The sequence below is a fragment of the Schistocerca gregaria genome, chromosome 2 (assembly GCF_023897955.1).
Source record: "Schistocerca gregaria isolate iqSchGreg1 chromosome 2, iqSchGreg1.2, whole genome shotgun sequence".
Taxonomy (NCBI): Eukaryota; Metazoa; Arthropoda; class Insecta; order Orthoptera; family Acrididae; genus Schistocerca; species Schistocerca gregaria.
The window spans coordinates 1,031,532,071-1,031,559,211 of NC_064921.1; the positions used below are offsets into that span (position 1 = coordinate 1,031,532,071).

The window sequence follows — 27,141 nt, forward strand, 5'->3', positions numbered from 1 at the left end:
GGATTCTTTGATGACACTGATCATTCTTTAATCTGCAGTGAAATTGGGATTGTGAGGCCGAAAGTGCAGGAGGTCAGGTCCATATGTAGGAGGATAAGAGTGGATAAACGTCAGGATAAGGAAATCAGGCACAAGTACATAACAGCGATCTCAGAAAGGTACCAGTTAGTTGAATGTAGTCAATTACAGTCATTGTAAAAGGAATGGACAAGGTACAGGGACACAGTACTAGAACTGGCTAAAGAATGTCTTGGAACAGTAGTGTGTAAAAGTCGGATGAAGCAAACCGCTTGGTGGAATGACACAACCATGCAGCCTGTAAAAGGAAAAAGAAGGTGTATCAAAAATGGCTACATACTAGAACTAAGGTAGACAGAGAAAGTTATGTTGAAGAAAGAAACAAAGCCAAACAGATAATTGCAGCATACAAGAAGAAATCTTGGGAAGACTTTGGAAACAGGTTGGAAGCCGCTGGAAAACCATTCTGGAGTGTAATTAACAGTCTTCGAAAGGGAGGTAAGAAGGAAATGACAAGTATTTTGGACAGGTCAGGAAAACTGCTGGTGAATCCTGTGGATGCCTTGGGCAGATAGAGGGAATATTTTGAATAGTCGCTCAATGTAGGTGACAATACGATCAGAAATGTTTCAAATTTCGAGGTAGAATGGGATAGGAATGATTATGGAAATAGGATCACATTTGAGGAAGTGGAGAAATGGTCAATAGATTGCAGTGCAATAAAACAGCTGGGGTGGATGAAGTTAAGTCGGAACTCATCAAATAAAGTGGAATGTCAGGTCTTAAATGGCTACACAGGATAACTGAAATGGCCTGGGAGTCGGGACAGGTTCCATCAGACAGGACGAAAGCAGTAATCACACCAATCTTTAAACATGGAAACAGAAAAGATTGTAACAACTGCAGAGGTATCTCTTTAGTCAGCGTTATGGGTAAAATCTTCTAAGGTATTGTTGAAAGGAAAGTGCGAGTATTAGTTGAGGACCAATTGGATGAAAATCAGTGTGGGTTTAGGCCTCTTAGAGGTTGTCAGGACCAGATCTTTAGCTTACGGCAAATAATGGAGAAGTGTTACGTGTGGAACAGGGAATTGCATCTATGCTTTATAGATCTAGAAAAGGCATATGGCCGGGTTCCTAGGAGGAAGTTATTGTCTGTTCTACGAGATTATGGAATAGGAGGCAAACTTTTGCAAGCAATTAAAGGTCTTTACATGGATTGTCAGGCAGCAGTTAGAGTTGACGGTAAACTGAGTTCATGGTTCAGAGTAGTTTCAGGGGTAAGACAAGGCTGCAACCTTTCTCCACTGTTGTTCATATTATTTATGGATCATATTTTGAAAACAATAGACTGGCTGGGCGAGATTAAGATATGTGAACACAAAATAAGCAGTCATGCATATGCAGATGACTTAGTTGTGATGGCAGATTCGATTTAAAGTTTGCAAAGTAATATTTCAGAGCTAGATCAGAAATGTAAGGACTATGGTATGAAGATTAGCATTTCCAAAACGAAAGTAATGTCACACACACACACACACACACACACACACACACACACACACACACACACACACACACACTGGTGATCTCTGGGCGATTTTCTGTACCACAACTTCCCTTTTACCATCCTGAAAAACTGAGTCAGCATCCCTCCATAATGAGTGAGATGTTGAGCTCAGAAAGAGGGAGAGGTGTTAGTATTGTGCAATGCATAGCTTGGGGGTAAGTATTTCTAGAAAGGAAGAAAAGAAAGGTAAATGTATTCACATGGAGCAGGTAAAATCCCCAGTGTTCTGACCAGATCTTTACGATGAGGTTGACTAGTATTTTTGGTTATTGCTCTTATTGCTCTTTTCTGGACTTTGAAAACTGTGTTCATATTATAAGAATGAATAATATGTATTCATTACATATGAAATCAATACATATGAATAATATGTAACTAAAAGACACTGATGATAGTATTCTAAGGCATAACATACTGATGACATTCTGTTTGCGAGTACCTTTGTGTGTTCACACCATTCAACTGAGAATCAATATTTGTTCCTAGAAATTTTGCGTTTGTTACAGTCTATAGAATTGACACCTACATTTAATATAACATTGTCATTTTTCCTCTTCAAACTGAAATTCATGGCATTAGTTTTCTGTATGTTCCATGTCACTTTATTACTTATTGTTCAATCATAAACTTCCTTGAGAATTTCATTTGCTTTCTCGGGAAGGAGTTCTCTTGTTTTCTCGGTGACCATAATATTGCTGTCATTAGCGAAGAGGATTTTTTCACCATGAGTAACACTACTGGGAAAGTCATTGATGTATATCAGGAACGTATTGGTCCTAATATGCTACCTTGCCGAACCCCTATATTAGTGTATTTTGGTTCTGACACGTGATTTACTAAATGTTTAGATCTATTTCAAGTATGTGTTATCTCTACTATTTGTACCCTATCTGTTAGGTATAATCGAAACTAGTCATTAGCTACCATTCGTATTGCTAATGCTTCTAATTTATTTAATAGAATCCTGTGGTCGACTGTATCAGAGGCCTTAGAAAGATCCAAAAATATGCCTGTGACACACTCATCTTTAACAAGAGCATCAAGTACAACTTTCGTGACTTCTATGATGGCTGACACCATATTTTTGCCACTTCAGAGACCAAACTGTGAATCGCTTAAAATATTGTATTTATTCGGGTAATTCAGTAATCTGACTTTCATAATTGCTTCTATTATTTTTGAGACATCAGGGAAATGGGCCAGTAATTTTCTATGTCTTCTGCATTACCTTTCTTAAGCCAAGGTACAACTCTTGCCTTTTTTAACTGACCTGGAATTGTTCCTGATGTGAATGATTCATTTATTATATTTGTTGAGGGGCCTTATATAATTCCTATGCATTGTTTCAGTATATACATTGATACTTCATCTAAGCCTACTGACTTTTCTTTAGTTTTTGAATTGCTTTACTGACTTCGGTCTCTGTGGTTGGAAGTAACATCATTGTATTTAATGCAACATTATTTACAGGTGTTATATTTGTTTGGGGTAATTTTTGCTATAACTTCTCTGTAATACTTGAAAAATGCTCGTTAACATCGTTTGGTAAATGCTGTGGATCATTTATTACTTACCTCCCTCCCTTAGCAATATGCTATTCTGCGTTTGTTTGCCTCTACCCCCTTTTCCTTTTTTATAACATCCCCAACTGCTTTGCTTTCTTTCTCTGCATTATATATTATATAAAATTTTTTGATTAAATGACTTTTTTGCAGCAATCACCGCCTTCCTATAGATCTTTTTGTATCTGTGATAGAATTCTGGATCATTGTGAATCTTTTTCATTTAACTGAGGTGTTTAAGTTTAAGTGTTTGGGAGGACTTCTTAATACCTGCTGTTATCCATTTGTTTTTGTGAGATGTTGATACAGACATGCATACTTTTATAAATGCCTTTTCAAAGTTCAATTTAAACAATGTGGAGAGTTTAGAGAATTTCATATTCACATTGATTTCCTTATACACTTCATACCAGCTTTGTTTTTCTAGTTCTTTTGAAAAAATTCTTATTTTGAGTTCTGATAGATGTCGTTTGTAGGCTTGTAGTTTAGGGAATGATTCGATGCCTGACTTTACTGGTGTTATGTGACAGAGATGGTCTGATAGTCCAAGATCTTTTACAGCTACATCACATTTTTCCCTGTCCATATTTGTGGCCACATGGTCAATTACTGATAAAGTCGTTGTGGTAACCCCTGTTACACTATTGACCAATAGGGACATGCCAAAACTTTGAAGGATGTTTATGAAGGTGCTGCTGTTGTGATGTTAGTGTTGATGTTAATGTCCTCACACAGAATTATGTTGACCTTTGTACTTGAGACTTTATCTAGAACTTCTGTTAACTTATTGAAAAAAGTGCCCACACTACCATTGGGATATCTACACACACACACACACACAATGATAAATTTCTCGGTAATACCGAGCCCTGTTAGTTCAATAGCTGATTTTTCAAAGTGTTTCTGTTCACTTTGTGTACTGAGGGCATGTCTTGATTTGAACTGTGTTCCTTTTCTGATATAAATGCATGATCCTCCACTCCTTGAAGTAGTTCTGGAGTAATAGTTTGCCTTTTCATACAGTGATAATGCTACATGTTGGAATTCTGTGTCTCTAGACCAGTGCCCAATTATACAAACTATTGTGCAATTCAAAGATTGGAGCTCAACTTCTAATAGTTGTATTTTATTTTTTATTCATTGCATGTTTTGATGGAGGATTTTTTAAGTCTGTGAAATGCCCCATTTTACTCTTTCCAATGGTTTGTTTTTCTTTGTGGCAGCTGATATATGTGATATTTGAGGTGTTAAAATCTGTCTTGTGAGTGATTGTGTCGGTATTTTTTAAAGTTTTCGAGATAGTATTTAGGCAGGGAATCCTGCTGTCTGGATTTCTCCTAAAAAAGACCTACTTTCCTACCTATGAGAACAGGTATTTGACCATGTGTGGCCCGAGATCCAGCCCCTATACTTTCATGAAACAGCTGTACCAGTCTTCCCTTCCCAGTCCTGTTTAGGTGTAGGCCATGCCTAGTGAAACCCCATCTGTTGATAGTCCCGACGGGCACCATAGAAACCGATTGAACTTTCATCGAGCTATGTTAGTTGACAGCGACATCATGGGAAAGTTACTATTATCTTTATGTTTTGAATCCTGTATATGTTCTGTAACTATATCTTCATTTGATTTTGCTGGTCTGGTTTACAGTATAACGATTTACACGAGACTGTTTAGTAGTTTCTTCAACCCAGACCGGTAATATTCCTCATATTTCCTCCCACAGTTCGCCGAGCTCGTAATTTCACTGAGTTGAGTCAGCTAAATCTACGTACGTTGTAATATAAATGTATTCTTTTTCAGTTCACCAGGTATGTTCGTTGCTGTACTAGTGTACGAGAAGACTGTGTCCAAAAAGTGCGTTGGAAATAATCACATCTTCAATTAAAAAGTTTTCGTTTCTAGGAAATAATTCTCATTCAATAAATTTATAATAAACCTAGAGTTTAGTTTTATCAAGAAATAAGCTCAGTGTATTCCGATAATGTCAAGTCGCATTTGAGTCTAACTTACAAACATTCTATTTAAGTCTTAAATTCAGTAGCTTTTGAGACGATGCCTTGAACTTCAGAGATGCTCAATGGCCCAGATGGACACTTTTAGAAAAAAAGTTCCGCGTTCTGGCCCTAGATGGGCCAATCGGGTCAGGCCGATCGTCGTGTTATCCTCTACCAATGGTGTTATTGTATACTGTATCAAAGGGCATGTGGTCTGCACGCCTCTCTCACTGTCGTCGTCGGGTGTCTGACCCTGCCACGGCAACTGCTCGGTCCTGTAACTTCTCTCTTGGCCTCGCGAAGCTGAATGAACCGTGGAAGAACCAGGAATCGAACCCGGATCCCCGCAGGGTTACCAGTAGAGCTAACCACGCAGCTACGGGGGCGGACTAGATATTGAGTACATAAGGACTTAGCTTTTATCAAGAAGTCAGCGACGGATGAAAATACAGTAGAGAAACACAAAAACCGTACTCACCAATGTCTGCGGAAGCTCCCCAGGTGCCCTGTTGCGCCTGCTTGGCCAGCTTGCTGATGGCGTCCACGTACAGCCGGGACGCCGCCGCAGCTCCTGAAATGAGAGAGAGACACGTATAAACGCTGCTACCAGGTGCTCAGTTCCCAAAACCAGATTCCTCAGTCTCAGTTCCCAAAGCCAGATCCCTCATTCTGCGAGCCCAGTCTTAAAATCCAACGATCTCTTGGATGACTTAAGGGCAAACACGCTATATCGGAAGAAAAGAGCGGAACGAGGATTATTTAATGTTCTAAGTTCATTAGAGACGAAGCAAAAGTTCACGGTTTTGCATATTCTGCATGAGAAATTGCTCTATCGATAACGACGAAGATGTGTAGCTTCTTAGACCACAAGACCACCACATCAGATTACAGGTCGTCCATTCACTCCAACGAAGGTGTTACGCGCCATTGCACGTATCGACGGTTGTTCCGCTCGACTATCTTCGCTCTGAGATCTGACTTCCCTCTCCGGACGAAAGGGGGCAGGGCAGCGGAAAGCGATTTAAATGGCTGCGCCGTCGAAGAGAAGGAGGTGGTCCAGTGCAGTAACTTTGAAGCTGGCTGGTCACAACACAGGGAGTCGATAGCGCTCTTTGGTTCTACTTTGTTGATTTGCAAACGGCACCGGTTGGATGGAATGTCTCTCAGAAAGGAAGGCAGCCTCGCCTTATGAATGCTGGTAGACTTCTGTAACGAATGTGGACGGGTTGTCGGTGAGAGAAGGTTGCACATAGTGAGCAATGTGTGCCGCAATTTGTTATTAATAACCCAATACAATTCAAAAACAAAGCGGAGTGCATAGCTACAACACTAGAAGAAGTGATTATCTTCACTATTCTGGGTTAACTCTGACCTTGCACAGAAAGGGGTGAATTATACTGCCTCGAAAATCTTTTGTCATTTGCCAAATAGCATTAAAAGTGTGACAAATAGCCAACCAACACGTAAAAAGAAATTAAAAGAATTTCCGAAGGACAACTCCTTCTACTCCACAGACAAATTTTTAGACGAAACAGTAACCGCAAAAAAAAAAAAAAAAAAAAAAAAAATCTGTAATTAAAACTTACGTAAAACTGACACGTTCCACATCATTACGAAATGTCGTATTCGCGATGTATTAATGTAATGCGCTGTGAGCAAAAAAGTAACACTGCACTTCAACTATCCTGATAGTACTATTTTCTCCTGGATCAAGTTAATAAGACTTGAGAGTACTAACTGGATATGCATACTTTCCCAGATTTGTCATCGTAATTTTATAGTGTTCAATAGTCTATTTTAAGCCTGGTTTTAATTGTGTTTTATCTGTTGTAATACTGGTCACTGGCTTGTGGTTACAATTTCGAGGGTTTTGCTTGTCGGCCATTCTACCACAGTTAAATTGATGTTACCGGAGTGGGTAGGTCCGTGAAAGGTTACTAGCTGGGAATCAGTTCATTGTAAATTTAAGTTCCCACCAATAACCGGAAACAATTTATGGTGATTGTATTTTCATCATCCTTGCAGTTGAAAGAAAATTAATGTTATGTAAGGCATTTAACACTTGCATTTCTCCAGCTTTCATTTTTATGTTTTATCCCTTTTGAATATAACGTAATTTCTTAATGATGTAAGTAGGCTTCTGTGTAATTCGAGTAATCTCGCATTTCAGCGAAATCGTCTGCATATATATTCCTTTTAAAACAGGGCTCCTTCCACAATTGTAATTGAATAACAGAGCCTTCAATTTAAGAGCTTCAGCTGATCAGTCCGTGTGTTTTCTTTTAATTGCTTGCGTGTTTGTTGAATTGTCTTTTTATTATGGATGCACAGTGACTAAAAATTTTATTAGCGAATTATTCTGTAAATACAATAAGTAGCCTTCTGTGCAATCTTGCCAAATAGAGATGGGACATAAACTGCATTGCCTTCTGGTTCCTGATCACTTCGTGTGAATTCTATCTGGTTTTCAATCTTTCCAGCAATTTTTCGCAAAAAACGTTAGTTTAATGATATGTTGACTAAAACCAATTTTGGAACTGTGTTTTAAAACGCCTTCTATATCTCGTGTTATGATTTTGGAATTTTCTTCGATGATATAAAAGAAAAGTTTGATGTTGTTTTTTGATTGAAAATCTTTTTGTTACTGTGTTATACAGTTATCGATAAAACACTGTGCGATATTTCTGGCAAATAAATTTATCCCTGGCTGTTCCCACACCTTTTATCCGAGGACAAAGCCGGAAACGTACAGCGTGGAATAATAATTTACCACAATTACCACGTTTGAGCATACGAAAATCCTCAGGCGATTAAGGAAACAAATAAAGAGATTCTCTTTAGTGGGCTACAATTCTGGGTATCTGGCTCTTACGATCGTACACTTCTACACGGCCTCTCTGCAATCAGTTCCACGCTTGTTGAAAGACAGTGGGTATAGTTTATGTACGACAGGCCAATATATCATTGTTTACAGCTCGTAAGACAGGATCCAGCAATGTACTATAGAGTTGCCTAAGATATACTGTACCATTGTCTTCCTGTTAAACTGGCCATGATACTCTTAATTTTTGAACACGGAGAAATTTTAAGAAATTTACCTTTGTTGCCACGAGTGCGTGCGTCTTTGAGGAGTGCTGAAGCTTGTGTAAGAATGGGTGGTAACTACATGGAACATCCCCAGTGTAGCAACAATATTGATATAAATACAGATGTCGTAGGACAGAATGGTCAACATCTTTACAGTGTTGCAGGATGTGTACTAATAGGACTCTTTTTGCAAATGTGACAAACACAATCTCAATATAAGTCAGTTCTTTTTGAACAAATAAAAGTTGTCTTCCCACTTGAAACAGAGCAAGCAAAAATCTTCGCATCTCCTCTTATTATACCCCTGTTATTTTTTTCTATTCATTTTCCACTTTTGGTCAAAGTATTTACAACGAGCTTGTGCAATATAGACCACAAGCCCCAAAGCATTAATCACATTGTTTCACTGAGATTAATTATTCAGGCTTTTGTTTTCAATGTACTGATTCCAAGAGTGTAATTAGCTTTGCTGAAAGCTGTATTAATAACAGGCCTTTACCAACTTAAAACTTGACTACAATTCGGGATAGAAAACGTTGAATGGGCTAATCTGTCGAGTTGAACATGTTGATACCACCCACTATAAAGACTGACATCCAGACTTTGTTATAACGTATTTTGTTTATTCTGAAACTAATTAACTTACGAGATATTTAATACTATAGTTTGGAAGTACCCAGAGTTTTCATTGCAGGTTCAGTCATTGTACTTGTTAGAGTCCGGATTTTACCACTGTACGTTTGTTGACCAAATTTTTATGAACCATATAACACCTTTTACTAATTAATTAGCCATTTAAGAATCTGCATACATTTGCATCAGTAATTATAAATCTGAAGATGACGCCACTAATCGTAGATGGGTTATTCCCTACGGAGAGGTATAAAATATTTTTGTGATCTTTCATATTTCCCTTAACCACCAGATAATTTGTAACCCTAAATAGCCAAATTAGTCCAATATAATCCTGAAATTTTTCAAAGCATCCGAAATTCCAGTACGTTCATATGCCAGTCTTTCTAAGGTCAGCTCTACCCCAAAACAATCACTCCAGCATTATTACACGCAAGACCTGTGTACCAAAATGTTAACATCATATTATTTGGTATATTTAATTTTTCTGAATCTCTGATAAAAGTCAGTTCACCCCTCAACGTAACTGACGCTGTACTTCAACACTACCGTTCTCTGTTTCTGTGTTAATCGGTCAGTATATACATCTCTATGCATTGTCAGTTGTTGTAAGCCTCACTGTACCCACTAACTGTGTAATTTGAGAATTTCAGCAGACGTCAAGTCCGACAGTGCACTGTGTCTGCTGCTGTCATATTGTATGACAGACTGTGTATATGACTACCCACAAAGAATCTTTTATGTGACGCCTGGAACTGGTATTCGGACTGTTTATAGTGATAATAAATGTGGGAATAGTTGTATTAATTAAAAGTTGTGTGGTGAACATTATTGCAGGCTTTCCCATAACACCAGTTTTACAGAAACTACGAACTTTCTTCGCACAGATGCTGATAGTGGAATAAAGGTTGCGACGTTTCTCACGGGGTTCTTGACCTGCTGCTCACGCCGTGTATCCATTTCGATACAAACAAGTACGATGCAATAGTAAGCTCCGCCAAAGTATGGGTAACGTACGCCCATTAACTTTGAGTGTGGCTCGCTGTCATCAGTAGGGAGTGGGCGTACATCATCGCTCTATAGCCCAACAATCTAACATGAAAATGTTTATATGAAAACCATATAATAGCAGTGAGACACATCAGCGAAAAATGAACTGAGGTTCGATCTGTTAGGTGAAATCCCGATGGGTAATTATAATAAATAAAACAGAATGATTTCACGTTTTATACAGATCCCTTTTATTTTTCGGAAATGCACAACATATGCGAATGTGGTCACATATAAACAACTCGTTGAATAACTTCAGTATCCAACTTCCTGCCAGATTAAAACTGCGTGCCGGACCGAGACTCGAACTCGCGACCTTTGCCTTTCGCAGGCAAGTGCTCTACCATCTGAGCTATCCAAGCATGACTCACGCCCCGTCCTCATAGCCTTACTTCCGCCAGTACCTCGTCTCCTACTTTCCAAACTGGCGGAAGTAAAGTTGTGAGGACGAGGCGTGAGTCTTGCTTGGGTAGCTCAGGTGGTAGAACACATGCCCGCGAAAGGCAAAGGTCCCGAGTTCGAGTCTCGGTCCGGCACACAGTTTTTATCTGCCAGGAAGTTTCATACCAGCGCACGCTCCGCTGCAGAGTGAAAATATCATTCTGGAACTTCAGTATCTATCAGCAGTGTGAAATTTCGAAATTACACACCATTTACACGCAGCAGTATACGCCAAATAATGAAGTACACCAGTGCAATGAACTCTTGAAAACCTGATCTATTTCTCAACAAATGAACACCGCCCATGAGAGATCTCGTCGCTAACTAAATTGCCTCTTAACACTGAAATCAGTATCACGAGATTTACAAATTATTACAGACGCACAAGGCTATTCTAAATATGTCTACACGAAAGTAACATTCACGGCATACCCACTGGCCATAACTTTACCGACGCCAGGCGAAACCAAGACGAAAGTACCTCACAAAATATTTCAGACGCATGGTGACACACGAAAGACCTCGAGCTCTGCCCTGTACACTTATTTAAAGGTTCAGTCACGTGACCACTCCTCGATTCAGTGCAGATACTTTCATCCCGATAGCCATTCGTGATTTTCACAATAATTTCATATAAATACTTGTGATAAAACATACAGATAATCTCTGCAGCCAGTTTACGACCTCAAAATTACTTATGCATTATTTCAACAGTTTTAAACAAATCTCAGACATATAAAACGCCACAACCGGCACTCTGGTCGAAACAATGGCTTTATATACACTCCTGGAAATGGAAAAAAGAACACATTGACACCGGTGTGTCAGACCCACCATACTTGCTCCGGACACTGCTAGAGGGCTGTACAAGCAATGATCACACGCACGGCACAGCGGACACACCAGGAACCGCGGTGTAGGCCGTCGAATGGCGCTAGCTGCGCAGCATTTGTGCACCGCCGCCGTCAGTATCAGCCAGTTTGCCGTGGCATACGGAGCTCCATCGCAGTCTTTAACACTGGTAGCATGACGCGACAGCGTGGACGTGAACCGTATCTTCAGTTGACGGACTTTGAGTGAGGGCGTATAGTGGGCATGCGAGAGGCCGGGTGGACTTACCGCCGAATTGCTCAACACGTGGGGCGTGAGGTCTCCACAGTATATCGATGTTGTCGCCAGTGGTCGGCGGAAGGTGCACGTGCCCGTCGACCTGGGACCGGACCGCAGCGACGCACGGATGCACGCCAAGACCGTAGGATCCTACGCAGTGCCGTAGGGGACCGCACCGCCACTTCCCAGCAAATTAGGGACACTGTTGCTCCTGGGGTATCGGCGAGGACCATACGCAACCGTCTCCATGAAGCTGGGCTACGGTCCCGCACACCGTTAGGCCGTCTTCCGCTCACGCCCCAACATCGTGCAGCCCCCCTCCAGTGGTGTCGCGACAGGCGTGAATGGAGGGACGAATGGAGACGTGTCGTCTTCAGCGATGAGAGTCGCTTCTGCCTTGGTGCCAATGATGGTCGTATGCGTGTTTGGCGCCGTGCAGGTGAGCGCCACAATCAGGACTGCATACGACCGAGGCACACAGGACCAACACCCGGCATCATGGTGTGGGGAGCGATGTCCTACACTGGCCGTACACCTCTGGTGATCGTCGAGGGGACACTGAATAGTGCATGGTACATCCAAACCGTCATCGAACCCATCGTTCTACCATTCCTAGACCGGTAAGGGAACTTGCTGTTCCAACAGGACAATGCACGTCCGCATGTATCCCGTGCCACCCAACGTGCTCTAGAAGGTGTAAGTCAACTTCCCTGGCCAGCAAGATCTCCGGATCTGTCCCCCATTCAGCATGTTTGGGACTGGATGAAGCGTCATCTCACGCGGTCTGCACGTCCAGCACGAACGCTGGTCCAATTGAGGCGCCAGGTGGAAATGGCATGGCAAGCCGTTCCACAGGACTACATCCAGCATCTCTACGATCGTCTCCATGGGAGAGTAGCAGCCTGTATTGCCGCGAAAGGTGGATATACACTGTACTAGTGCCGACATTGTGCATGCTCTGTTGCCTGTGTCTATGTGCCTGTGGTTCTGTCAGTGTGATCATGTGATGTATCTGACCCCAGGAATGTGTCAATAAAGTTTCCCGTTCCTGGGACAATGAATTCACGGTGTTCTTATTTCAATTTCCAGGAGTGTATTTTACGAGTTTAAATAAATACTAGAATGAAATATACATCGGAAATTATTGGAATATTAAAGAACGGAACACATGCTGATATCAGTTGTGTCTCTTTAGAGGATTCCATGGTTATGGCATCGTATAAGTTAGTAAATTAAATTGTTTATCAGCTTTTTATATTTGTTTGGTGGGAAAAATAATCTTTTTATTATATTGCTGGATTGCGCTTTTTCCTCAGACGTATCGTAAGTTCTAACGGTTCTCTTTTAATATTCTATATTGGTTTTATGGTTTTTGATACTACTTAAGATAAGAGGTTAGCATTAATTATTTTCTTTACGTAGGTGAGACCGTTAGAAGTTGAGTATCTTATAGGAGGCCAAAATAAATGTTTGTTTTCAATTCAGATGAGCGCCAGGCTGCCTATAAGATTTTCATAACTGTTTTTCATCTAAATACATTCAAGGCTAAAATTCACAGATCTACGAAAAATGGTATCTCTGAAAGTATTTGAACTGTCGCAAAATTAACTGATGAACTATTCAGATTAAATTAAATAGTGTTTTAAAATGATTTTATTACTCTGTTCTCGTGGAAAGCTGTAAGAAAAGTTAATATTAAGTCCGCCGAGTAATGGCGGCCAATTGTTGCCAGTCAGCGATCACTGCTTTCGTCTTCTTGAGAGCTGAAAAGTACTAATTATTCTCTCTTTTCAATTAAAACATTGCGATTAGTGGCTGGAATGTTCTTGAAATAATACAATGAACTTACTTTTACACATATATTTCCACCAGTAACCTGATACACATCTTTTTTATAGTCTATTTGAAAGAACAAAAAGAACATCTACTAGCGTTCAATGCTACACACAATATCTATCTTACAATAGTTACATGAAATCAGAAACAGCAGAAGAGCGAGTAATAACTTATCTTTTCCATCTTCTACCGTTAAACAAAGATATAAATATTTTTTTTCACCCTATTTTTTACTACGATATTATTTATCATCGTCATTGTCTTTCCCTACCGTAGTATCGTTACAATTTTTGTAAGCAATTTTATATTTTTTACACCATTGGCTTTAAGTCTGGTCTGGTCTTATTCAATATTTTTATACACTTCACACCCATTATTCCTCAACATCGCGAAAGGGACACTACAAAGTGTGACTTTTTGATGGGTTCAGTTGTTACAGTTTATTATGAACAATTATGTTAATAATGTTAATAACTTTTTAATTATTAATACTTAGACATGGAGTTGTGTTCGGCGTCCTCATCCCATTCCCGCGGTTCCAAAGCTGTCATTGTTTTCCTCCTAGCATGCTCGTACGGCATGACGATATTCCGAGTCACAGGCCCCTCCATCTTTGCTCATCACGCGATCATGCTGCCGGAATACACCTCCTTCCGCACTGGAAATCCCCGATGACCGCTGGGCCCCGTGGTTTGCCAGCCGCCTTTGTCTGCGCTCAGCGCGCCCGTCGCAATCCGTCAGACAGCTGGCCGCCCCAACAAACATCCAAGCCGGCCAGCAGCCGATCTGTCTGATTCAGTCCGCTCTCCGGCTTGTAAGGCGCGCACACACTAGGCCAACGAAGGCCAACGAATTGCAACCGATCGTTGGCCGAGATTTGCTCAGTCTTTACAGGCGGCAAATCGAAGTCAGCGAAGCGGTTAGCGTTGGTTGCGGTTCGGTGTGCCAGCGGAAACACTAAAAAGTTGACGGATGATTTGGCGCCGGAACCCCTCTTCTAGCGTGGACGCCAGGTCAAATGTCCATAGGTTCAGTAGCGATTTGTTATGTCTCTAGAACGGGCAAATATTTAAGCTTTTCAGGGGAGCCACTAGACGCACTTAGTATGTTTTAAGTATGTTTTATTAATTTAACTAATCATCAGACCCCTAGAATTTGCAGTTTACAGTACAGTAGTTGGCTCTTAGATTAAAGAGCCAAACCAGTCAATAAAATATACAGCGTGTGACTTGTAGCTATCCTGAAAAACTGTATTTCAAAAGTCGCTGTTTTCCCTGCAAGCAATTCCTACTCTCGCTAAGGATGTGTGAGTTTTTTTTTTTTATGTGGCTCTGATCACTATGGGACTTAACATCTGACGTCAACAGTCCCTTAGAACTTAGAACTACTTAAACGTTACTAACCTAAGGACATCACACACATCCATGGACGACGCAGTATTCGAACCTGCAACCGTAGCGGTCGCACGGTTCCGGACTGAAGCGCCCACAACCGCTGGGCCACGCCGGCCGGCTGTGTTTAAAAATTCGTGAGCATAGACTGGCGTATGGAGAGAGCCTTAAAGTGGATAGATCTTTATGGTGAACTGAAATGTTTATGGGCCCCTACGAACTGTGATTATAAAAACAAACTGAAAAGACTAGACGCTTCGAGGGAAACAGCTCAGCTAAAAGGTTATATGCACGACGAGAAAAAGAAAATAATGTCTTTATTGACACATTTTCGCCGTGAACGATAAAAAGAAACAAACAAAACTGTGAGTGACTGTTAACTTTTTGTTGCAGGTAGAGCTCTACTAATAGAGGCGTTATCTTCGGAAATTTTAGGTCTTACACAATTCAGTAACAATTATAAAGCTGTATCTTTCATTAGGGAAACAAAAAAGAAATAGGCCATATTATAATTTAGCTTTACGGTAGACATTAACTTTGCACCACCACATTGCTCCCTGCTTTTTAGAAGAGGTCCTTCACCAGCGTTGTTTCTTATACTTCTTCTTCTGATGATTAGATTCCTGTAGTAAAAAAAAAAATTCTTCACATGCGACGACTGTTAAATCCTCGTCTTCTTTCATAATATCTGCCGGTGAAATTGTAATTAAAACGCCACTTTATAACAATAACATAACGAGAGCAGCGTCGGCAAGCTGTAGGATATACCACATGTCCGAATCCATTCGTTGGCCTTGTGTGTAAGCGCCTGACGTTACAAAATTTACAGGTAGGTCACGTTTCAAACTCACTGTGACTGTCAAAGCTGTGGCATTGAATGGTTCTAGTTGATCGCTTCCAACGCCTTGCCGTATTTCCGAATAGTAGTTATATTTTGGAATCATCGTGTGAGGCATTATTTCTTAAGCAGAATGATATTTACATACTAATTCCTCACTGTTTGTTGTTACACGGTAGCATCAGTACTTTATGCAACTGGTAACAACGTAAGCTCTGCAGTAATGCAGGTGGTTTGCACCGAAGAGCAGTGTCCATTGACAAAGACATCGTTTCCTAGCCCGTTCCTTCCTTAATTTCATAGATGGGTCGGAATGGTACAGCGACTAACGTTATCTCTACCCAGTAAACAGTCGTCATTGGAAGATTCGCGGCCACGTATCCAGGAAATGTCTTTGTATACGGCCACTGCCTGCTTCCCCCACCCGTCTGCCCGAGCTGCACCGCGGATGTGGTCTCCAGTTTCCCAGAGATACGGCAGCGGCCAAAACTCCTCGGAGCACGTTCCAGCTGTCATTGCGTGCTGACAGTCTAAGGTGTTCGCTGCTGCACCTTACCATTCCTACTCCTAAACAGGTACGTGCTACTGCTCTGCCTGGCGGCGTAATGTTGCGAATAAGTCAAAAACACAGTTCTGTGTTGCGTGGCGAAGCTACTGGTGACGATTTTCGTTCATAGCAGTTAAGAGTCTGGAACTTCGGGAGGTGCGTTCGCATTTAACTGCTTACAAATCTGGCTTCTGATTGGATCTGCTTGAGTTTTTGTAACCTCACTATTGGTAGGCACGGATAATTGATCTCGGGGGTTTTGAGTGATTTGTCTCGTATGACAAATGCTCTTTCAAACTCGATGAATTCTACGCAGTCTTTCGTAAATGTTTGAACACTTGTAGGTAAGAGCTTCAGAACCATCAAAACATCACTAATAGTTTTGCTTTTAGAATGATATTCTGAACTCAAAAGGATGCGGAGTCTTGAATTTTCTAATGAGGCATTTAAGTAATCCCTACAAGTACTTTTCCGATTTTTAAGAAAGACATTGTAGTTATAAAGGTATTTAAACTTCATTTTTAAGATCAGACACATTTAAATATCTTTTTCCAGTGTCATGCTTGTTTCTCGCTCGCCCAATTGATAACACGTGTCGTCAGTTTTGTTTACATTCACATGAAGGTGAGTACATTGAACTTCATATGAATGTTCAATCCAGGGTATTCCATGAGGAATGGTCATTATTCAGGGATATGACAGGAACCATCATTCGAAGCAAAAGAGTCTATATGGGCTTTAAAATGCATACCTTTTGAGAGGTCGTAGTGTGGACCAAAACAAGAAATAAACGTCCAACAAACATGGGTTCTGACGCACTTCTTCATTTTCGCTACCGTTAAACATTTCTACTGAAAAAAATGCTCATAGCTCTTACGGAATGCATTTTAGATCCGACGTTTATTGGACTTTTTTGTTGTTTTGGTCCATATTACCTCCTCCCAAAACATGTACGAGCAAAGTGCTTGCAATAGAAAAGATTTGTTTCACAGCATCGAAGATGAAGAAGCGCCCACAGTTCTTAAAGTACGCATTTTAGAGCCCATGTTTATTAGACTTTCTTGCTTCGAATGATCGTTCCTGTCAAATTCCTGAGTATTGACCACTCCTCCTGGGACAACTAAGTAGCTCGATATTCGACTTTCATTTAGCAATAATGGATGACATTCCTGGGATACTTACGCCTAACAGTGACTGAAACGTCGTAAAAATAGTCAAAAACGAAGTTTTTCACTTTTCCGTTTCCATAATTAAGCAGTTTTAGTGAATGAGAGGAGACTTCTAGTTAAATTCGTGTTTATCTTTCCTCACACCCATGCCACAAGGTAAATTCTTTGTGAGATAGATCGGACGTCAGCAATAGATGAACTCAATGCGACACTCGTTTATCAAACGTTATGAAAAAAACAATATTTGAGTCAGAATATTTATGTCTTGTTGTTAACTGAGCAAGTAGTCTTACGAAAATTCATTCTAGTCGTACGTCATGTCTCAGTATAATTTTTATGTTGATACGATGCTATACAACAATATAAATGGTGCTACGCCTTAGGAGGTCAGAAGAATAAACATTACAACTTGAGTGTGAAGAAATCGATTCCAACGCGTCATAACATTTTCGTTTGCAACGATTTATCTTCATTTTTCTATTTCTTGGCCTTTGTCCTGTTTCTCTTAGGGATATATATGTTATTGTATTTGATTAGGCAATGTCCATGGTAGAAGGTGGCCGGATGCCTTTTCTGTGGGGGAACACCTCCCCCCTCCCCTCCTTACCGCCCCATCCCTAATGAAAATGTGCGAACGTTTTCTAATTATCTGAGACTAACTGAGCGATATGCCTGCGTTGGCAAGCTTTATCCTTCACGTGAGGTAAATATTGCCCTCAGATATCCACGAAGTGGTGAATAAAGTGAAGTTCTAAAAACGATGAAAATTCAAAGAACTCTCTTAAAACTGGTTACGAAAAAGAAAGCAGATAGAATGAGATATATACTGACAGGAAAAAGAACCCTAACTACAACTATCGAAGGTAGAGTGGAACGACAGGAGAAAAATTTATAAAAATAATGGATGGGGTGAAAAGGGGGAGATACCAGGCTGCGATGCAGTGGTGTAAAGAACCTGCCAATAGCCAGAACACCTTACGACGACGACGACGATGATGATGATGATGATGATGGTGATCCAGGAAACGGTAACCTTCCTGAAAATTAATGCTATCTTAGGTTTAAATTGTTATCATCATAAATCACAGATTCCACGTAAGTTATCGGAGCTTCAGTCACCTGGATCTGAATTCACGTAGTTCCAAAACTAATTAAGCAACATAACACAACAACCAGCCACAAGTCTGACCAGCAAGTGAACTGAAAATCGTGCACAAAGAGAACAATTTGCGGGAGGCGTCTTCTTAGGCACTGTGCGTGCGAATTGGGCAATTGGCTGTTTCTGAAGTCGTCTGAAGGAAATATTTGAGTATCCCGAAACCGAATACATGAAGTAGCAAATATTCAAAGAACGCTGTTATATGGAATCCATTCTAACTGACGACAAAAAGACAACATTTACAGCAGTATTCTATCTGTCTTTTTTTTAAAAACAACCTACAACCTACCGGCACACAATTACACACCCACCCACCCACACACACACACACACACACACACATGCACACACACACTCCACCCTCCCCCTTATATTTACCATAAATGATTAGTTACGTTACCACGATATATCCTAAATGAACAATGCAGTGGCCTTAATTCACGAATATACCAACACACCAATAGTTTTTACGGGCTGCCAGTTTTGAACTATAGTTATATTATACATAGTGTGTTTATCTGCATATTATTTTAAAGCATAAAAATATATTACTTCAATATTTTAGTTGTAAATGCAACAACCACATCTCTGGCATAACTAAAACTTTGCCCTCCTTCTCTCACTCCTTTCATCCTCTATCTGTCAATCCCAACCAAAATTGCTATTTGTGTATAATTTTGCCACTGTGCCGACATTAATGTTTTCGACATGGCACCTTACTACATAAATGAGTGCAAAGTTTGAGCTCTACAAAAGTGACAGAAAAAGATTTGTGGACCAACTGAAATATTTAATCTAACATACGTATTCATCGGCTCAACCAAAGTCCTCCATCACTTTAAGACTTACTCTGAAATAAACGTTTTGTCTTGCTACATGTTATTTGTACTCTGAAACCGTGCTTCTGGTTTTGCACCTAGTAGTTTGTAGACTCTATATTGGTTTACAAAGTGTGGCAGTTTATGTGTAATGCATTGCGACAGAGAAAGAAGCCTGCACCCACTGGAAGTATTGTATTTAAGTTGTTTTATTTTCCCATTGCCATTTACTCTTACTTTTTAGTATAATACCTCCACAGATTCATGTTCTGCAACAACGTTTTGCTTCCCAACTAGACAGTGCCACAGGTTATCCCAAAGTCGTAACACAACACGCATATGTCCTACTACTGCTGCTAGTAGTAATAGCAGCTTTATTCATCCGTAGATCTCTTTTTACAAGGATGTAAGACATGTCAAAGTATTTACAAGTTTAGATCAATTTAAAATAAGATAATTCGTATACACATATATTTACAGACTTCTAGTTGAGACAATCATTAGATTTACTCCTGGTATACAATACTTTTTTTACAAATATCTTACTAAATAATGTAATGCCACATTGTTCTCTCATATTTCACTATCAGTCACTGCACACACTATACACACATTGTTTCATAACACTTCACTCACTACACACACACACACACACACACACACACACACACACACACACACACTGTACCTCAACTTCCCATTTGCTGTCCTGAAAAACTGAGTCAGCATCCCTCCATAGTGAATGAGATGTTGAGTTCAGAAAGAGGAAGAGGTCTTAGTATTGTGCCATGCATAGCTTGAGGGCAAGTATTTCTAGAAAGGAAAAAAGAAAGAAAAAACAAAATGAAGGTGTTATGTGAAATGTTGGATATTTTATAATAATAATAATAATAATTATTATTTATTTGTAGAACATTTTTTTTATCAAACCCCTACTCTGTTTTAGCTAAGTAATTCTTCAATGTATAAAACGTATTCCATAATAGGTGCTTTTTAGTTGGCTTTTTAAATAAATGTATTTTTGCAGTTTCTTTAATCTCTTTTGGTAATTTATTGTGCAGTTTTATTCCTTGGTAGAAAATGCTGTTTTGAGTTTTATGTTTATTTTTTCTTGGTAAATGTAAGTTGAGTCTATCTCTTGTTGCATGGTCCTGGACAGAGCTGTTTGTGTATAACTGACTGGTAAATGTATTCACATGGAGCAGTTAAAATTCCCTGTGTTCTGAATAGATCTTTACAATGAGCTCGACTAGTATTTTTGGTTATTATTCTTATGACTCTTTTCTGGAGTTTGTAAATTATGTTCATATTTTGTGCATTTGTTCCCCAAAAAAGAATTCCATAGCTAAGAACTGAGTGTACATATGAATAATATGTAACAAAGAGACACTGCATGTTACACACTGATGATAGGATTCTAAGGGCATAACATGCAGATGACATTGTGTTTGTAAGTACCTTTGCGTGTTCACACCACTTCAACTGAGAATCAATATTCATTCCTCATCGACTAGCACATATAAATGGACTTGAGGACGGAGTTTTAAAACATTGTGGATGCAAGTGACCTTATTGTTTCATTCTATATCAATAACAGTCACCATGAAGCCTAACTTTAAATCTTCGCATTTAAAGAATTGAATGAACAGAAGTCTACTAACGTAGTTTACTTTTCCCAGCTTATTTTGTAATGAAGAACTTAAGCTTTCCAGCATCGGTAATTAATTTATCTCAGTTATGTTTGTTATTTAAAAAGAGTGCACGTAAGTGTAGAAAAAATTGTTTCCTCTAAAAGCAGTCCAAAGCAATGCTCACTTTGCCTACAGAGCTCCAAGACTATGTTTGTATGGCTGGTGACTGTTAGGCAGAGCTCTGACTCGTGCATTGTGCCCAGTCATTGACAGTGAAGTCCATCAAAAAGCATAATGACCCTCCTGAAACTACAACGGAGCTTTCTGAGTCTGACCTGGATGTAATTTTTTTCCAAGATGCCGTCTTTCCGTACCTTCGGACTTATTTCTACAGGCACGTTACGGCATCCTCCAGGCTAAACATTCACCAAACAAACCAAGTACAGAGTAGCCTAAATAAAACAGAAGCATGAATTGGTTAGCAAGTATCAGCCTAAAAATTACGCAGTGGCTGTTCAGCATACTGATTACAATTTTCCGATGCACAACTTCACATACACAGGCAAGCAGAATCGACCCCCAATTGAAAGAAACGAGACACGGATAATTCAAACATACTCATAACCATTTGGAGACCTCTTACAGAACAGAAAACATGTAAGTTGACGTGGAATCCTTAACTCGTTCACAACAGAACGTGTATTAGGGAACATATGCAGGCCATTTTTGATAATTCTATGAGAGACTGAATTTTTATTTTTGCTTACACAGTAAATCAACAAGGTGATTTTATTGGACTTTCAGTGGAGCAATGTTGTCCGTGTAGTTTCCTACTGATTTCTCTGCTGTTTACATTCCGCTTCACGAGATACCGAAAACACTTTTCAGGTCACTTACTTTGCACACTATTTACGAGGCTATTGATAATGAAACCCAATTTCGGTGTTCCTAAGCGTTTTCCACGAGCAGTAAGATTTGTTACGTTAAGTGTCAGAATAGGTCTTGAGACTGACAAGTGTTTGTTTTTATTTGTATCCGTCCGTTGTCCCGGTAACTTATTAAACCCGGAAGCTTATATCACTTCCAACGGAACCATGAGTCTTTGAGATAAGAGACACAGAACGAATCTCTCCTTCTTCAGAGAAGTATGTGCTGTTGTGTAACTTCCAACAGATTAAACCTGTGTATCAGAGCGGTACGTAAACCTGGAAACTTGTCTCTCCCTTATTGATTCAGCTATCCAGGAATCAATGGCCGAGGAAAATATTCGAGACGCACCGCCGCTCAGAACTGGCACGAGAAAGCCGCATAGGGTAGCATAAAGGGCGTCAACAGAACTACCTCTTTCCTCGGGGAGTTGATTCCTATGCAGTACACGGCCGAAAACGGCAGCACGCAATGTGTTGAGCAACATGAAGACATTCTTCCCAACCTCTGACACTGCTGACATCCTCAGGTGGTTCAACCTTCCTCTAAGAACATTGTGAGGCCCATCGAACATGATCTCACCTGTTTAGAGCACAGCGCGACTGCATTTTGCCCTCGTGTACAGGCTGGAACCCTAAGGACTGTTAAGAATCATACGACGAAATTTCAACGTGATTGGAAGCAGCTAAGAGTGTTTATGATTTTCCATGTCTTCTATTTTGTATATGAAGTTGGTATCTGTTATTTCGGACATGTAACTTCAGACTTGTAACTTCTATTTTATGTTATTCTTTGGGGCGACCCCAGGGGGGAGGGGGGAGGGGGGAGGAGGAAGGGGGGAGAGGGGAGGGAGTGGGGGAGGGAGGAGTGAGGAGGGGGGATGCGACATTGTAATGTGAATTCAGTGTTGGGTAAAAATATTTGTCTAGATGCATGTTATTGTTGTTGTGGTCTTCAGTCCTGAGACTGGTTGATGCAGCTCCCCATGCTACTCTATCCTGTGCAAGCTTCTTCATCTCCCAGTACCTACTGCAGCCTACATCCTTCTGAATCTGCTTAGTGTATTCATCTCTTGGTCTCCCTCTACGATTTTCACCCTCCACGCTGCCCTCCAGTACCAAATTGGTGATCGCTTGATGCCTCAGAACATGTCCTCCCAACCGATCCCTTCTTCTAGTCAAGTTGTGCCACAAACTCCTCTTCTCCCCAATTCTGTTCAATACCTCCTCATTAGTTATGTGATCTACCCATCTAATCTGCAGCATTATTCTGTAGCACCACATTTCGAAAGCTTCTATTCTCGTCTTGTCTAAACTATTTATCGTCCACGTTTCACTTCCACACATGGCTACACTCCATACAAATACTTTCAGAAATTACTTCCTGACACTTAAATCTTTACTCGATGTTAACAAATTTCTCTTCTCCAGAAACGCTTTCCTTGACATTGCCAGTCAACATTTTATATCCTCTCTGCTTCGACAATCATCAGTTATTTTGCTCCCCAAATAGCAAAACTCCTTTACTACTTTAAGTGTCTCATTTCCTAATCTAATTCTCTCAGCATTCCCCGACTAAATTCGAGTACATTCCATTATCCTCGTTTTGCTTTTGTTCACGTTCATCTTATGCCCTCCTTTCAAGACACTGTCCATTCCGTTCAACTGCTCTTCCAAGTCCTTTGCTGTCTCTGACAGCATTACAATGTCATCGGCAAACCTCAAAGCTTTTATTTCTTCTCCATGGATTTTAATACCTACTCCGAACTTTTCTTTTGCTTCCTTTACTGCTTGCTCAATATACAGATTGAATAACATCGGGGAGAGGCTACAACCCTGTCTCACTCCCTTCCCAACCACTGCTTCCCTTTCATGTCCCTCGACTCTTACAACTGCTATCTGGTTTCTGTACAAATTATAAATAGCCTTTCGCTCCCTGTATTTTACCCCTGCCACCTTCAGAATTTGAAAGAGAGTATTCCAGTCAACATTGTCAAAAGCTTTTTCTATGTCTACAAATGCTACAAACGTAGGTTTTCCTTTCCTTAATCTTTCTTCTAAGATAAGTCGTAGGGTCAGTATTGCCTCACGTGTTCCAACATTTCTACGGAATCCAAACTGTACTTCCCCGAGGTCAGCTTCTACCAGTTTTTCCATTCGTCTGTAAAGAATTCGCGTTAGTATTTTGCAGGTGTGACTTATTAAACTGATAGTTTGGTAATTTTCACATCTGTCAACACCTGCTTTCTTTGGGATTGGAATTACTATGTTCTTCTTCAAGTCTGAGAGAATTTCGCCTGTCTCATACATCTTGCTCACCAGATGGCAGAGTTTTGTCAGGACTGGCTCTCCCAAGGCAGTCAGTAGTTCTAATGGAATGTTGTCTACTCCCGGGGCCTTGTTTCGACTTAGGTCTTTCAGTGCTTTGTCAAACTCTTCACGCAGTATCGTAACTCCCATTTCATCTTCACCTACCTTCTCTTCCATTTCTATAATATTGTCCTGAAGAACATCGCTCCTGTATAGACCCTTTATATACTCCTTCCACTTTTCTGCTTTCCCTTCTTTGCTTAGAACTGGGTTTCCATCCGAACTCTTGATATTCATTTCTAGATGCATAATTAAATGTAAATACAAAACTAGTGGAGAGGTAGTGACAAAAAAGCAGCTTCCGATCATGTGACGCGTCCACGATGGCACTGGACAGAATTGTGGTGAAATTTGGTGCCAATGTGACATTATTAATACCCTTTATACATCACATGAGGATAAAATCAGAGAGATTAGAGCCCACACAGATTCATACCGACAATCCTTCTTGCCACGAACAATACGAGACTGGAATAGAAGGGAGAACCGATAGAGGTACTCAAGGTACCCTCTGCCACACACCGTCAGATGGCTTGCGGAGTATAGATCTAGATGTAGATAGATGTAGAGGTATCAGAACGACTCTCATCTAAAACTTTCGAACACTGTCGTTATCGGAGCAGGATCCCTTAATTCAGATTGATACATTTACCATGAATGTGTCTAACATCATCAGAGAATCACCTTATACCTCACACCATGACCTATCCTTCCCCAGTGATTTAAATTACTTGATAGTTGATACTTCACACGTTGTAGCTGCTTTTCTCCAATGAGAGCTCTCACCTTCATGGCCGAACCGTTTGCTGTTGCCAAACTGCCAAGACAATTGGTCTGTTCACTTCCAATACCTTGTTCGGCTTACTTTCTTGATATGTTTGGATCACACAGTACTAACCAAACACAACTGGATCCTTCCTCACAAGAAGCGATACAGCAAAACGTATACATTTATCATAATCACAGACATCAGCTCACATTACATAAGCTTCGCACGACATTGTGTCAAGCCGTACTGAAGGTCGTAGCTTCGAATCTCGTCAGATCCTGCTTCATCACCGTATTGACTGTTTTATTTTCTCTTATTTTTCTTCTTATCATTCTTTGCTCGTTTGAAATCTGCTTGTGTTGCCTCTAATCTGTAACTAAGTGCCAACCAAGCCTGCTTATCGGTTGCTGATGTGGCATCCCATTTTGTCAGTGTGAGGATAGTTTCAGGTAACCAGTGACAGCGAGAAATTATAGTTTGCTTTTACCGCTGAAACTGAAACTGAAATTTTTCTGTGGGAGATGGCTACTCAAACAAATCAGTCATGAGAATTTTCTGTCTTGAGTTTGCTCATACACACTACTGGCCATTAAAATTGCTACACCAAGAAGAAATGCAGATGATAAACGGATATTCATTGGACAGATATATTATACTAGAACTGACATGTTGTTACATTTTCACGCATTTTGGGTGCATAGATCCTGAGAAGTCGGTACCCAGAACAACCACCTCTGGCCGTAATAACGGCCTTGATACGCCTGGGCATTGAGTCAAACAGAGCTCCGGTGGCGTGTACAGGTACAGCTGCCCATGCAGCTTCAACACGATACCACAGTGCATCAATAGTAGTGAGTAGCGTATTGTGACGAGCCAGTTGCTCGGCCACCATTGACCAGACGTTTTCAGTTGGTGAGACATCCGGAAAATGTGCTGGCCAGTGCAGCAGTCGAACATTTTCTGTATCGAGAAAGGCCCGTACATGACCTGCAACATGCGGTCGTGCATTATCCTGCTGAAAAGTAAGGTTTCGCAGGGATCGAATGAAGGGTAGAGCCACGGGTAGTAACACATCTGGAATGTAACGTCCACTGTTCAAAGTGGTGTCAATGCGAATAAGAGGTGACCGAGACGTGTTACCAGTGGCACCCTATACCATCACGCCGGGTGATACGCCAGTATGCCGATGACGCATACACGTCTCCAATGTGCGTTCACCGCGATGTCGTCAAACACGGATGAGACCATCATGATACTGTAAACAGAACCTGGATTCATCCGAAAAAATGACGTTTTGACATTCGTGCACCCAAGTTCGTCGTTGAGTACACCATCGTAAGCGCTCCTGTGTGTGATGCAGCATCAAGCGCCGAGCTGATAGACCTTACTGCTGCAAACTTCGTCAAACTGTCCGTACAGATGGTTGTTGTCTTGCAAACGCCCCCATCTGTTGACTCAGAGATAGAGACGTGGCTGCACGAACGTTACATCCATGCGGATAAGATTCCTGTGATATGGACTGCTAGTGATACGAGGCCGTTAGGATCCAGCACGTCGTTCCGTATTACCCTCCTGAACCCTCAGATTCCATATTCTGCTAACAGTCATTGGATCTCGACCAACGCGAGCAGCAATGTCGCTAAACGCTAAACCGCAATCGCGATAGGCTACAATCCGACTTTTAGCAAAGTCGGGAACGTGAAGGTACACATTTCTCCTCCTTACACGGGGCATCACAACAACGTTTCATCAGGCAACGATGGTCAACTGCTGTTTGAGTATGAGAAATGGGTTGGAAACTTTCGTCATGTCAGCAAGTTGTAGGTGTCGCCATCGGCGCCAGCCTTGTGTGAATGCTCTGAAAAGCTAATGATTTGCATATCACAGCATCTTCTTCCTGTGGGTTAGATTTCGCGTCTGTAGCACGTCATCTTTGTGGTGTACCAATTTTAATGGCGAGTGGTATAGGTTAGCATGAAACGCTGTGAACAAAGCAATTGTCATTACAGTTTTGGCGCAGACAGATCGTCGTTTTCTCTGATACATTACGCACAATGTGGTTGTGGTTAGGTTAGGACATGAGTTTAAATTCAGAGCTAAAAAACCCCGACCATCTACCTTCTTGTGCGAACGCACACGCTATGCCCGAACTCGTACGGGACTTGGTAGATTAATCAGCCACGAGTAATGAGTATGATGGGCAAACATCTAGTAGGCGCACT

At 40.7% G+C, this 27,141-nt stretch overlaps 1 protein-coding gene across 2 annotated transcripts in view; it reads right to left on the minus strand.

The window, feature by feature from the left end:
* The window catches only part of LOC126335551 (brain-specific angiogenesis inhibitor 1-associated protein 2-like), an 850,912-nt gene that overhangs the window by 70,208 nt on the left and 753,563 nt on the right, over window positions 1–27,141 (minus strand). For both annotated transcript variants that reach the window (XM_049998952.1, XM_049998953.1), the window contains exon 3: window positions 5,623–5,715. In XM_049998952.1, the coding sequence (XP_049854909.1) occupies window positions 5,623–5,715 (93 nt within the window). The remainder of the gene's footprint in view (window positions 1–5,622; window positions 5,716–27,141) is intronic.